The sequence below is a fragment of the Thamnophis sirtalis genome, unplaced genomic scaffold (assembly GCF_051295495.1).
Source record: "Thamnophis sirtalis isolate CommonGarterSnake01/CBP01778 unplaced genomic scaffold, rThaSir2_p1.2 scaffold_11, whole genome shotgun sequence".
Classification (NCBI taxonomy): Eukaryota; Metazoa; Chordata; class Lepidosauria; order Squamata; family Natricidae; genus Thamnophis; species Thamnophis sirtalis.
Window position 1 is genome coordinate 65,505,434 of NW_028261391.1, and position 15,453 is coordinate 65,520,886.

At 42.7% G+C, this 15,453-nt stretch overlaps 1 protein-coding gene across 1 annotated transcript in view; it reads right to left on the reverse strand.

Annotated features, from left to right (window-relative positions):
* ADAM12 (ADAM metallopeptidase domain 12) overlaps window positions 1–15,453 on the reverse strand; it is a 319,094-nt gene that overhangs the window by 104,154 nt on the left and 199,487 nt on the right. The window contains exon 11 of the mRNA XM_087725973.1: window positions 672–817. Coding sequence (XP_087582099.1) covers window positions 672–817 — 146 coding nt within the window. The remainder of the gene's footprint in view (window positions 1–671; window positions 818–15,453) is intronic.

Sequence of the window (15,453 nt, forward strand, 5' to 3'; positions counted from 1 at the left end):
TCTTCAAAAATTGAAAATTTAGAATATTTTCTATTATGTAGAAGAGCCAAGGTGGCGCAGTGGTTAAATGCAGCACTGCAGGCTACTGCTAGATCAGCAGTTCAGCGGTTCAAATCTCACCGGCTCAGGGTTGACTCAGCCTTCCATCCTTCCGAGGTGGGTAAAATGAGGACCCAGATTGTTGGGGGCAATATGCTGACTCTCTGTAAACCGCTTAGAGAGTGTTGAAAGCCCTATGAAGCGGTATATAAGTCTACTGCTATTGCTATTGCTATTGTAGAATCTCTGCATTAATGTCCAGTTGTTAAGAAGAGCCGAGGTGGCGCAGTGGTTAGAGTGCAGTACTGCAGGCCACTTCAGCTGACTGTTAGCTGCAGTTCGGCGGTTCAAATCTCACCGGCTCAAGGTTGACTCAGCCTTCCATCCTTCCGAGGTGGGTGAAATGAGGACCCGGATTGTTGTTGGGGGCAATATGCTGACTCTGTAAACCGCTTAGAGAGGGCTGAAAGCCCTATGAAGCGGTATATAAGTCTAACTTGCTATTGCTAACTGCTATTGCTATTATAAACAGGATGTCTTCTTACAAAGTTTTCAGAGGTATACCTCTCACTTAAAAGGAAAGCTACAATAACAGGCAAATTTATTTTTTTTCAAATACAATTTGCACTTACGCAGTTGAAGGGTTCATAATGCAGCCGCCTTTGTCGGCAGTTTTGCAGTTGCAATCTCTTTCCGGTGTATCATGGTTCATACCAAAATTGTGGCCTAGTTCATGAGCCAAAGTTACTGCTGCCCCCAATGGATTGTCTGCATGATCCTAAAAATAAAGCACACAAATCTCATTGTAATAAACAATCCAATCCTGGAACACACCCTAATTTATTAAAAATTATTATAGTCTCAGAAAGTGGCATTACCCAATACCTATTACTACTATACTCAGACACTTGCTGTTTTCCAAATTCATATTTGCCTTATCTAATTAGGAGTTATACATGTAAACAGCCTTGTAATACTGTTTGAAAGGCAATCATTTTAGGCAGTAATAGAAAGCTATTTTTGTATCAGCAGTTATCAATGTCATAAATGTTGTCTACAGAAAGAACATAATAAAATTATTGAAGAAAATGTTGTTTAAAGAAAAATATACTCTGAAAAGCATGAATTACATTAGCAGTGTGTAATATTATTTGAAGTAGTTTGCAGTATGACGGTGTTGTGGCCCGGCAGGAGCCGTTGGAGCTGCCACCAGACTCCGACAGTGAGGGGCCCTATGAGTCGGCCCTGGAGGATGTGGAGGACCCTGGACAGGGTTCCGACTCCGAGCAGGGCGCAGAGAGACTGGTTGGTCACCAGGTGGCGCTTGAGCCTTGGATCAGTGGGGAGGAGACAAGGGAGAATGATACAGAAACGACCTGTGAGTTGTTCCGGGATGCACGCCGTCGAAGGGCTACTCGGCGTCAAGAACAACTACGTAATTACAGGAGGTAATTACGCTCAACTGATGTTCATTAAGATCCTCTCCTGATTATAAAAGAGACTGCTTGTGCCACGCCCTTCTTGCAGAACTCAACGTTAGGGACTAACGAGAAACAAACTTGGCAGGCTGGATTGCTGCCAGAATTTGTTTGCATTGCTGCCAAGGTTTGTAGGACTTGCTGCCAGAGTGCTTATCTCTTTGTTGATTTGGCTTTCAGCCAACGAGAGTCTGGACTGATTAAAAAACATTTTCATTTACGTTTTTCTCGGCTTTCGTTCCTGGACGGAGGAGGGGGGTCAGAACAGAAGGGGATGTTTTTATAGTTGCATTTCAAATGGTGTAACACGCAGTTGTTTATGTGTGCATATATTCAGCCTATCTCAGACTTGAAAGATACTCCATGCTGGCCTGTTATGTCTATGTACAGTCTATTCCACGTAAACTAATGTAAAACAATCAGATATAGCTACTGTGTGCAAGAGAAAACACCAAGGTCTTGTCTTCTAGAGAGAAGGTAAAAATCCTAGGTACTGAGGAGTGGAACGAGATGAAACATTCACCCTCTGGGTAGCTACCCATTCAATAGCTTCAGAGAAATCACTCCAAAATTATTTTTGTATTTGTATTTCCACAGGAACAGTGGGTATTCTGATTAATTTTTGAAGCCTTCACATTTCTATAGAAGCCCAACCACATCATTGCAACAAAGGGCTGCAGTGGTGATCTCAGATTCAGCTCTTATGAAAGGGACTCTGTGATGTAATTGTGTCTTCCTATTCATGGTCTGGTTCACACATGAATGTGTAGCACTGATTGAAGCAGGAAATGGGGACTTGACTGATGGTACATTCAAACAGAGACAGAGCTGTTTTAAGGGAATCACTTTATATAATGATGCGTCTTTCACGAATGGCAAAGAAATAAAGTAATTCAAATCTTGCAATAGCAATAGCAGTTAGACTTATATACCGCTTCATAGGGCTTTCAGCCCTCTCTAAGCGGTTTACAGAGTCAGCATATTGCCCCCAACAACAATCCAGGTCCTCATTTCACCCACCTCGGAAGGATGGAAGGCTGAGTCAACCCTGAGCCGGTGAGATTTGAACAGCCGAACTGCAGAACTGCAGTCAGCTGAAGTAGCCTGCAGTGCTGCATTTAACCACTGCGCCACCTCGGCTCAACTCAATCTACAAATCTATACCAAATCTAAGTAATTATTCATAAAATATTATAATGCAAGAAATCATGCAAAAGCTTGGCATAAATACATGTTTTCCAAAAATCTTGATAGAAAGTGTATTTTCCTTTCACTACCAGTAGAGTAATATAAATAAAGTATCAATTTTCTGGGTAAGAATTTTATAGTCAGTAACGGTAGCATTAAGTTCTTCTTTTCTTTTACAATTATATCCCAACAGAAACTCATTTCAGTGATTGACATCTTGACTCAAACACTTACATGACAACCTTTCCACAATATTCCCTATATGACATCCACCTATTTCATTGCAAAATCCACCCATTTCATTGCATTCTCCTTATATCCCTTTCCCCCAAATGGATTAGACATATATCATAAGTGAACGCTTGGCTATCAGTCAGTAATTATTACACATATCTTTTTCTAAATGCCTGTTCTTCAAATGATTCTTCAAACTGTACTCTTCAAAAAGAAGTCCTCTTCATAACCCCTCAAGCAGTCTTTTGAGCCCTGAGAATTGATGTTTAGAACGGTCTAAAATCTAAAGAAAAGATTCTAATTTCAAATGTATTAGTGGCTTAAATTTCATATTTTTCTGGTAATATGAATAAACTGTCATATGAAAGACAAATGAAAGAAAACATCCTATCAATTCAGAACAACTATTATTTTTTGATCATTGAATGAATAGAATTACTTGGATGTATTTCATTCAAAACTTTATAACAGTAATTTTAATACATTCAGTTGTGCCAATGTGATCTTGACCTTTTTTAGAGAATGAAGTTGCCAAAGTTCCCACAAAGGAGGCCACACCCACAGAGTAGGTTCGAACAATTTTTGAAACCCACCACTGATATGGCTCCAATATCTCTGGAGGACTGAGTTATAATTATAATCAGAATCATAAATTTGTTTATGTGACAGAAGGGAAAATTATAAAATACGTGGGAATAATCACATTCTGGGAAGAATGGGTCAAGTTCTCCCAAGATAGAAAAATTGCACACCCCTGATTTGGATAGATCTATGTAGTATTAGAAACTCTGAGTTTATATCTTTAATGAATAGTTGTAAAGAACTATTCCTTATATTATTAAATATTGAGAAAAATAATAAAGTGTGTCAACTTCAACTAAAAAGGGTTCTTTACTGGAAAATCGTGTTATAAAGTGTCTCTACTTCAATTAGAAAAGAAGATTGAAGAGATGTTGTTATTTAGTTTTTCCATTTGTTTTTGATATGTACAAAAATAGTAAACTTTATTTTAAAGAAGCAAACTAAACCATGCTTCTGGTTTTTTCTTTAATTTAAGAATGCTCATACTCTTAAATAATCTCTGAAATAAATAAAAGCAAAGATAGTATCACATCTGGAGAAAAGCAATGAATGATATAGCTTGAAGACAACATCACTGTCATCAAGTAGAAAATCAGAACTCTCTGATGTCTTCTGAATATAGGTTTAACAGTTATCTAGACCAAATTCTTCAAGGCAGGAAGTACCACAATGCAGCAAAATTATTACACAAAGGCATTCTAAACAAACAATTGAAAACTTCCATGTTGATGAGAAAATTACAGGAAGCCAGAAGAATGTCCATGTTTTCTGGTCTGTTTCCCCACCTCCCTCCATTGTTTTCCATTCTCAATTGATTTTACAAGATATTTCATAGTCATCAACCTGAAATCATCCATGATTCCAGTGGTGGGTTCCTACCGGTTTGGACTGGTTCGACTGAACTGGTAGTGGGTTCGCGGCCTGGGTTAGCAATAGCAATAGCTATAGCAGTTAGACTTATATACCACTTCATAGGGCTTTCAGCCCTCTCTAAGCGGTTTACAGAGTCACCATATTGCCCCCAGCAATCCGGGTTCTCATTTTACCCACCTCGGAAGGATGGAAGGCTGAGTCAACCCTGAGCCGGTGAGATTTGAACAGCCAAACTGCTGAACTGCAGTCAGCTGAAGTAGCCTGCAGTGCTGCATTTAACCACTGCGCCACCTCGGCTCTTATACAATTGTTCTGTGAATGCGCAGAATCAAAAAACAAGGTGGCGCCACTTATGTTGCCGCTGAGAAATCTGGTTTGGGGGCGTGTCAGGCCTGGTTCGCTGCCAGTATGAGCTGAGCTTATTTTCAGGGATATATTATTGTGTTGTGTCAAGAGCCGAGGTGGCGCAGTGGTTAGAGTGCCGCACTGCAGGCTACTTCAGCTGACTGCAGTTCAGCAGTTCGGCTGTTCAAATCTCACCGGCTCAAGGTTGACTCAGCCTTCCATCCTTCCGAGGTGGGTGAAATGAGGACCCAGATTGTTGTTGGGGGCAATATGCTGACTCTGTAAACCGCTTAGAGGGCTGAAAGCCCTATGAAGCGGTATATAAGTCTAACTGCTATTGCTATTGCTAATTGTAATCACATAGCGCATGTGCATGCACCACATACACATACTTTGCACATGCAAAGCGCACACGAGTGAACCAGAAGTAGTGCCTGCCAGGAGCCACCCCTGGATGATTCCAACCACTGAACCCAAAATTAGGGTGGTTTCAATGAAGCAGGGTCCTTAAAAGTTTACAATCAAATCACATTTTGATAATCAAACTGAACAATTGGGCAGTAGATCCATTTCCACTATGTGGTTTTGCAATCAGTTGCCTTACAACTGGATTGTTATCAGGGTTATCTGCATAGGAAGCCAAAATAGCAATAGCAATAGCAGTTAGACTTATATACCGCTTCATAGGGCTTTCAGCCCTCTCTAAGCGGTTTACAGAGTCAGCATATCGCCCCCCACAGTCTGGGTCCTCATTTCACCCACCTCGGAAGGATGGAAGGCTGAGTCAACCTTGAGCCGGTGAGATTAGAACCGCTGAACTGCAGATATCAGTCAGCTGAAGTGGCCTGCAGTACTGCACCCTAACCACTGCGCCACCTCGGCTCTAAATGTTAAGATGCCAATCAAAATCCTGCTGCTTTTTTTTTTTTTTACACTTGCTGCATTTATATAGGGGGCAAATGATTGCCCCCTCCTTCCAGGGCACCCTTGATTGCTATTCTGTTTTGCCTTAAATCTAAAAAATAAAATAAAATAGGGAAGCAAAGAGAATCAGCTCACAGAACAAAAAAATAAAACACTTGAAACAATTGGAAGGGTTATTACATGATTCAAGATAAAGTGTTCCATCATACTAAGGTTCAAAAGGTTAGGTTGGATTATAGTCCTGGAAGGACACTATCTTTTATATGAGCGTATTTCAATTTATCTCTGGTTTTGCATTCTCCTAAAGCTCTCCTTTCAGTCAACCGTAAGTTACACTGCTGTCTTTCCTTCCTATTTTGCAATTTTACCTGCTTTTCATTTCACCAGTGAATATAGCCTTTTGTAGCAGTGGTGGGATTCAGCCAGTTTGCACCTATTCGGGAGAACCGGTTGTTAACTTTGTAAGAGGTTCAGAGAACCGGTTGTTGGAAGAAATCTTCTTTTGGTTTTTTTCCGCTTTACAGGGCTAATCCTGTAAGGAGGGCAGGAAAGAAACATTCTGGTGTTGTTTCTAGCTTAATCTTTATTGCCCTGCTTACAGAAACTGTCTCTCCGGTTAACCCTTATTACAGCTAAGGCAAAGTGCCCATCGACCTGAGTAATGTTGATTTGGCCATGCCCACACAGTCACATGACCACTAAGCCCCGCCTACGCACCTGGTCATTAGGACAGAGAACCGGTTATTAAATTATTTGAATCCCACCACTGCTTTGTAGGCAATATACTATATTTTACTTGATGATAGCCAACAAAAAAATTGGGCAGGGAATTTACTTCATTTCATTTATTAAATTTATAGGCCGCCTAATCCCGGAGGACTCCGGGCGGCTTACAACGAAAAAAGAAAAAAAGAAAAGAAAAATAAGTAAAAAAATAGTTTAAAATTCACAACACACATACGTTCTAATTGGGCTGGACCTTAACACTAAGGTCAACAGCCTCAGGCCTACCGGAACAGCCAGATTTTAACGGCTTTCCTGAAGGCCATGAGAGTGGGTAAGGTCCGGACCTCTGGGGGTAGCTGATTCCACAGGGTTCCACTTCACAAAACACCTTACAATTGGATTCTCCTCACATCATTATTGTATGTTTATTGATTGAACAGCACGGTTACCATGCTGTCACCAGAGTATGTGTTATGACACTGTGCTCTAACCGCCATGAACAGGCTTTGTGCTAAATACTACAGGCCAGTTCCTCCAAGTTGTTTTAAAGGACAACATCTCCTGGCCTGGCACCAAGTACTCTGATTTAATTAGTTGGTGAACTGCAGCCAAAGTATTCCATCATTCTTCCTTCCTAAGTTTATTAATACTATCAAGCTAACAGCAAATGCAAATACATGAAGCTATTGGCAAGGGAGTTTTTAACTGTTGTGTCTCCATTCTGGATTGGTTTTCAAAGGCCACCTGATGGGCCCTGACTGCCCAGGGATAACCACACAGTGCCTTTGCCCAGGTTCGCCTGGTGCACCAGTTGCAGTCCTATTTGGACCGGGAGGCACTGCAAACAGTCACTCACGCCCTCGTCACCTCAAGACTGGATTACTGTAATGCGCTCTACATGGGGCTGCCCCTGAAATGTGTTCGGAGACTACAATTATTCCAGAATGCAGCCACACGAGCGATACTGGGTGTACCTAGGTACACCCACACTACACCTATCCTCCGCGAGCTGCACTGGCTTCCCATTGGTCTCCGAGCACGATTCAAGGTGCTGGTTATCACCTTTAAAGCCCTACATGGCTTAGGACCCGGATATCTTCGAGACCGTCTTCTGCCGCACACCTCCCTAAGACCGATGAGAACGCACAGGATGGGCCTTCTCCAGGTGCCATCAGCTGGACAATGCCGGCTGGCGACGCCTCGGAGGAGGGCCTTCTCTGTTGCCTCTCCGGCCCTATGGAATGAACTACCCCCAGAGATCCGGACCCTACCCACTCTCATGGCCTTCCGAAAAGCTATTAAGACCTGGCTATTCTGGCAGGTCTGGGGCTGTTGACCTCTGGATTGAGGTCCAGCCCCGCTTAGATTGGGTGCATGTTGTGTCTTTTTAAATTTGTCGCGTTTTATCTGTTTTTAATTTCTTTTAATCTCTGTTTCTGTAAGCCGCCCGGAGTCCTCCGGGATTGGGCGGCCTATAAATTTAATAAACAGTTAAACAGTTAAACAGTGTCAAGCTTAGCCCTCTGCAGTTCCTTGCAGGCTCTTGAGCTCTTCATTCCCTAGATTTTACCTCTACGATAGCTTGCAGATTTGCACCATCCATCCAGCTGGTGGGTGAAAAATAGCAAACATTGTGCAGCTGCTGGGATAGTCATTATGTTCCCCCTTTTCTTTTGTTCTTTTGTTCTTTTGTTTTTATTGTTGTATTGCTTTAGCATTTGGGGCCGTACATTTTGTTCCAATCTGATCTGTAGTGTTTGGTTTTATTTATTTAAGGTGCACATATGCATATCCCGACAATACTGACAATGGAAAGGACAGTATTATGCATATCCTGACAATACTGAAAATGGAAAGGACAGTATTATGCAAACAGCACTTTGATTTCTGCAAACCCAACAAAGAAAAAAACCCACTAATATTTTCCTTTTAAAAAGCAACTAATAAGAGGACAGCAAACAAGGAAGACGAATTAAATTATTCCCCAACAGATACAATGTTTCTGGAATGGGAATCAGTGCTCGAAATTGTAGAAGCAATGTATAATATACCTCCTATCTTCTTTCCCGGAGAAATGATCACAAAAAAAGTCCCACATTGTCTTCTGATTCTCTACTTTGCCTTGGATACAATTAAATGCCCCCTAATCAGCTCCTGGAAACCCTTCTCCACCCTTTGTAATGAACTGTGGGGAGTTATCATCCAGCCCTCTCCCAGAAAAATGAAATATCCTAGGAAATATTGAAAAGGCAGAATATTTCTCTGGATATGAAAAGAAAGAAACATGTTTTAAAAGACAGAATAGCTGCCTGTAGCTTCCTGCCCATTCCCACTTTGTCAATGGGCCATTAAGAAGGCCAAGCTAGTCCACTTTACATAATAAAGGCTTCTCCACTGCAGCCCCAGGGGGGATGGAAGTAAAGGCATGATAATATTGGCCCTTTACTCAACTGACCACATGGCATCTGAGAACTCAACTAAACCTGGATTCAAAACACAGTCCAGAGAGTTGCCCCTGCATGGCCCCATGGGAGTCTGACAACCAATCAGAATACATTTCTTACACAGGAACAGGAAACAGAGAGGTGGGACTGAACAGGTTATAAAAAGCCTAGCAAGCCCCTCCCTCCGCCCTTCTCTTCTTCTCCACCAACATTGAAGCATGTGATCACCTTTTCTGTTCAGGGCTCGAGCCATGTGGCCGTGTCCAACAATAAACCATCTTTCCAAGCAGCCTCCATGTCTCCAGTGTCTTTTTCCCCACTTGGAGCTGAACCCAGAAGGACATTTCTTTCATCAGAACAAGAGAAATTATTTCTGAAGAATAGTATAGTTGTAATGTAATAATCTGTCAGGTTATTTCTGAATAATAGCAGTAAAACAAAAAGGGTGGATGTTAAAAGACTTATAACCACAACAGAGTTCAGAATTTTGGTCAGAGGTTATGGCAGAGACATCACCGGACTTGATTTTATGACTGTTTTTATGATGATTGTAAAGTGAGTTTGGTGGTGTCATAAAATGAATAATATGGTTATTAAGCAAAGCATGTGTTGTGGCCCGGCAGGAGCCGTTTGAGCTGCTGCCAGACTCCGACAGCGAGGGGTCTTATGAGTCAGCCCTGGAGGAGGTGGAGGACCCTGGACCGGGTATCGACTCCGAGCAGGGCAAGGAGAGACTGGTTGGCCACCAGGTGGCGGCAGAGCATTGGATCAAAGGGAAAGTTCAGGAAAACATTTGGGAGTTGTTTCAGGATGCACGCAGACGAAGGGCTACTCGACAGAAGGAACAACTGCGTAAATGTAGGAGATTATTGTGCTTAGCTGATGCTGATTTAGATCCTCTCCTGAGTATAAAAGAGACTGTTTGTGCCATGCCCTGGTTGCAGGAGCCAACGTTCTCATTCATGTTCACGAATTAAGAGAAACCAACTTGGAGAAGTAGGTTTGCTGGAAGAAGCCTGCTTGCAGTGCTGTGTTTGTTTATAGGACTTTTTGGCGGAGTGATTATCTATTTGTTTATTTTGTGCTTGCAGCCAACGAGAGCTTGGACTGATTAAAACATTCTTTTGTACGTTTCAGGTTTAAGGTTTAAGGTTTTATTTGGTTTTTATGCCGCCCTATTCCCGGAAGACTCAGGGTGGCTAACAATCTGAAGAGGGGGGGGGTACAAAATAAAAATAAAAGACAAACAATTTAAAATACAGCAGCAGTCGTAACCTCGGGTGGGGCTGGATAATTCAACAGCTCCAGGCCTGCCGGAACAGCCAAGTCTTAGTTGCTTTGCGGAAGGCCGGAAGGGTAGTAAGGGTCCGGATCTCAACGGGGAGATCGTTCCAGAGGGCCGGAGCAGCCACAGAGAAGGCCCTCCCCTGGGGAGTCGCCAGCAGACATTGGCCGGCAGATGGGATTCGGAGGAGGCCTAATCTGTGGGATCTAATAGGTCTTTGGGAGGTAATTGGCAGGAGGCGGTCTCTCAAGTAACCAGGTCCGATACAATGTAGGGCTTTAAAAGTAATGACTAGCATCTACGTCTTGGCTTTCATTCCTGGACCGAGAAGGGGGGGGTCAGAACAGCATGTGGTCACTTAACAAAGCCATTCTTCCAAATGACTTTTTTTTAAAATTGGAAACTGCAAACCCCCCCCCCCCAAACTCTGAAAATTGTCAAAAAAAAAAATTCGGAAAACAAGCAAATCACAGTCCAGTGATTGTGGGTCTCTGCAGTTGGTTTTAAATCCAAGCTGCCTGCCAAGTGTCCAAAATGCAATCCTGTGACCATGGATGTGGGCAGTGCCACCGTTGTAACATCGAGGATGGTTCATAAGTAGCTTTTAAAAAGTCCATCGTAACTTTGAATGGTTATTAAACAATCAGTCATAAGTCAAGGATTACCGGCACTTCAAAACATTTTTGAAAAACCATCCAGATAGGCTGTCAGCTTTTGTAGAAGTTCAAGATTACTGAAGACTTCGGCAAGTTGGCACATTGGATAACCACATATTAACTAATTCCCAAGTTAGACTCATCCACAAAAATAAAAGGAACTCCAAAGCAAAATAGTTGGGCTCAATCTAACTAGCTCACACTACAGATTCTCTCTAATACAGTTAATAGAGGTCAGTGGTTCTCTTGGAAAGCATTTGTTCCTGGTTCCACCACAAAACCGCGTTCGACTAAAGCGCGCTCGACGAAACCGCGTAGCTGACGTCATCACAGCGCGATGAAAAAAGCACGCTGTAAACGCTAAAGCTAAAATTAACCCCTAAACCTAAACCTAACCTCCCTAAACCTAACCCTAAACCTAACCCTAAACCTAACCCTTAACCTAACGCTAAACCTAATCCTAACCCTTAACCTAACCCTAAACCTAAACCTAACCCTAACCCTAAACCTAACCCTAAACCTAACCCTAAACCTAACCCTAAACCTAACCCTAAACCTAACCCTAAACCTAACCCTTACCTTAACTTGAATCGGCTTGCTTTCAAAGCGCTATTTAAAGCGCCCTTTTTTCTCCGCGGTCGCTGTTGTCACCCTGCTGATGACATCAGCGACGCGGTTTAATCGGGCGTGCTTTAGTGGAGCGCGGTTTTGTCGTGCCACGTTTGTTCCTTACTGAGTCCACTCCTTTGCTGCTAATATCATCAGACTGATTTTAATGGTGCAGCGGTTAGGGTGCAGTACTGCAGGCCACTTCAGCTGACTGTGATCTGCAGTTCAGCGGTTCAAATCTCACCGGCTCAAGGTCAACTCAGCCTTCCATCCTTCCGAGGTGGGTGAAATGAGGACCCGGACTGTGGGGGCAAGTTGCTGACTCAATTTGCTAAAAAAAAAAATTGTAAACCACTTAGAGGGGGCTGAAAGCCTTATGAAGCGGTATATAAGTCTAATAAATAAATAAATAAATGAATCCTGACGTGGCAGAAAGAGGGATCTTCTCACATTAACTGCCCCTGCGTTCCAAATTGTAGAAAATGAAAAATGTAATAATAATAATAATAGTTTATCGGCTGATTGTTTTTGCAACCTGATCAGCAACTTTTTATTATTATTCCAGCATAGTTGTTTCATAATGAGAAAGTAAACCTGTTGGTTATTTCAAATCAGACAGCTGTTGCAAATGACATTGATATTAACTACATGGGTATAGTGCCAATTGATAATGTCCCCAAGGCTTCTGTACTATCTGTGACCTTGACAACGAAGTTTAAGCAGCTACTCTGTCTAATGAAAATTCTTTAGATGACACCTTAGAAACCAGGCTGATTAACTCTTTTGGCAAACCACCAAGGCATGAATGACCAGAAATCCTATATAGCCTAGAGGGATTTAAAGAACATTAATGTCAATTACTGGTGCAGATGAATTATTAGCTGCCGCTCTGCCTTCAGAAGCCAGGCCTAACAATAACCATGAATGAAGGCAAATATATGTGTCTCAGGGTAACGTTACAGGATCCAATCTTGATGGCTCACTGGGCTTTTAGCTTACGAGCTTTCGGACTCATGCTAGAGCCAGAGGTGGGTTTCAAAAGTTGTTCGAACCTACTCTGTGGGTGTGGCCTCCTTTGTGGGAGTGGCTTGCCGCCCATGTGACCGGATGGGAGTGGCTTGCCGCCCATGTGACCGGATGTGAAGATGCCGACGACACTTGTCAGAACCACCTTAAATTACCTCACACACAGCACTGGCCTGCATAAGAATATGATGTGAACTTGTTTTTTAAAAGGCATCTTTGGTTTGCGTTAAAACAACTTCAACACACGCAATGTTCTGATTGCACCACAAACACAGTAGTCATCCTTACCTTTCACAGAGGCACTGAGTTTTATAAATATGAGCATGATAGTGTGGAATAATCATATCCAAGGACCAGTGGTGGGTTTCAAAAAATTTTGGAAGCTCTTCTGTAGGTGTGGCCTGCTTTCCGGGTCCACTGGTGGAACCTCTTCTAACCGGTTCGGTAGATTTGACGAACCGGTTCTACCGAATAGGTGCGAACTGGTAGGAACCCACCTCTGGCTAGAACCCATTCTCAAGAAAAGTCTCTCACATCAAAATAAGTCTGGTAAAAGAGAGGTTACCAGGATGAGTCCAAGAGCTTGGAAGATTAAGCTGCTGAACCAACGCAGATTGGATCCTAACAATAACTGTTTCAATTACGAAATATTTCTTCAAGTTGAAAGAGAGAATTCTGAAAAGTTGCTGCACAGCCCAGATTAAAAAATAAATAAAAAGGAACCAAGCAAAGATTGATCCAATCTTTGTTTAGATGCTTTTGCTAGAAGGATGGTCAAGAGGCGATAATCTGACTTGTTTTGAGGTGTCTGTGATTAAAAAGCAGAGTCAGAGAAGTGTTGACTCTCTGCAATTTAATAGATCAATCTCTCCTTTTCTTCTCTGAAGACTTTGTTATCAATTTCTAAATGTCATTTGGGACCGCATCACTTGAAGGCTCCTGACAACTGTGCCATGGGAAATTAGGGGTTGATTATCTATCACAGGTGGAGGATTTACAACTACCGATAGATTAGCCACTAAATTTTATTGTAAAGATTTGCATTGGTTGTCTGTTATATTCTGATGATTTAATTAAATTAATTGACTGTTATGCATCTTGTTGGAATGTGCAATAATAATGATAATGAACTATGATCTTATACTACAAGAATTAATAAAATTGACTTTTGGGATAATTTGCACATGTTGGCTAATTTTTTTTATTTTGTATTAATCCAACATTCCATATACCAGAAACTGGGACTTAACCATAAGGAAAAATTCATAAAAAATAGAAGATAGACCGATTAGATCCCACAGATTAGGCCTCCTCCGAATTCCATCCGCCGGCCAATGCCGACTGGCGACTACCCGGAGGAGAGCCTTCTCTGTGGCTGCTCCAGCCCTCTGGAACGAGCTCCCCGTGGAGATTCAAACCCTCACCACCCTCCAGGCCTTCCGCAAAGCCCTTAAAACCTGGCTGTTCCGACAGGCCTGGGGCTAAAGAGCTTCTGCCCCCCTTCTCGAATGGTATGGTTGTTGTGTGTTTTTAAATTGTGTAGTGTTTGTTTGTCTTTTTACCCCCTGTTTGTACCTCCTTTCCCTGATTGAGTTGTGAGCCGCCCTGAGTCCCCTTCGGGGAAAAGGGCAGCATATAAATGAAATAAATCCTAAATCCTAATCCTAAAATGTTCTCATTCTGTTTATTACAGAAGATTTAGTCCACTTAGTAATAACTGTACACTATATACCTTCTTATGAACTTATCTAAGTGGATGGACAGACCAGGAAGAACAAGCTGGCTTTACAGTAGTTAGAACCAGGGATCATGCATTAGTCTTGCCAGTGATGTACAGTCAGGGGAGGCAGAGGAGGGAGAGCCTCACCACTGTCATCATGAAAAGAAAAAAAAATATGTAAAAGGAAAAAGGCTGAGCTAGTTGCTGCCAGAGTCACAGTGGATGACTCTGCTTAGTGCTTAACTGTTTAAAAAAGCCTCTAAAAAAGTGCTTCTACAGGAGGAGGTGGGAGAACCACGTGCCTCATTTAGTCTATCTTTATGATCACTCGAGCAGAGTTAAGCAAGGGTTAAAAGCCCAAAAATTCCTTATATAGATGAGGCACGTGGTTCTCTCACCTCCTCCTGTAGAGGGCACTTTTTAAGAGGCTTTTTTAAACAGTTAAGCAGAGTCATCCATTGTGGACTCTGGCAGCAGCTAACCCAGCCTGACCTCAGCAGCTCTTGCCTTTTTCCTTTTACATTTTTTTTTCATGATGGCAGGCAAGAGCAGAGTTGAAATCCTCTCTGAAATAGCTGGAAAAGGTATGTGTGGGTCGGAGGGAGGGGGAGGAATTCAAACTTCATCCTCCTGGTGCAACTTTGTGTGTGTGTGTGTGTGTGTGTGTGTGTGTTTCTTTCTTTGTTTGAGAGAGAGTTTGTTTGAGTGAAGAGAGGCAGGGAGGGCAGCCCGCCTTACCCGGCCAGAGGGGCGTCGCCTCCGGTTTCAATCCAGCCTGTGGCACTTTCTTTCTTTTCCCGCCTGTGTCCGTGGCAGCCCGCCAGCTCAGGCGGGCGAAAGTCACTTTCTTTCGCCCGCCTGTGTCTGTGGCAGAGCTCAGGCGGGCTGCCTCGAGCACAGGCGAGGTGGCGCAGTGGTTAAATGCAGCTCTGCAGGCTACTTCAGCTGACTGCAGTTCTGCAGTTCGGCTGTTCAAATCTCACCGGCTCAGGGTTGACTCAGCCTTCCATCCTTCTGAGGTGGGTGAAATGAGGACCCGAATTGTTGTTGGGGGCAATATGCTGACTCTTTAAACCGCTTAGAGAGGGCTGAAAGCCCTATGAAGCGGTATATAAGTCTAACTGCTATTGCTATTGCTAAAGAAAGTGCTTTAGTCAGTGTGGTGTCGGGGGAGAGGACTGCCTCACCAGCCATAAACCTCACCGCACGTCACTGAGTCTTGCAATGCCTATATGAAAAAATATGCAGGTGTTGCCAAATTGACTCTCTATGTAATTTGTGTCTTTATCAGATCAGCTTTTTTCTCTGTATCAGGAGAAAACCT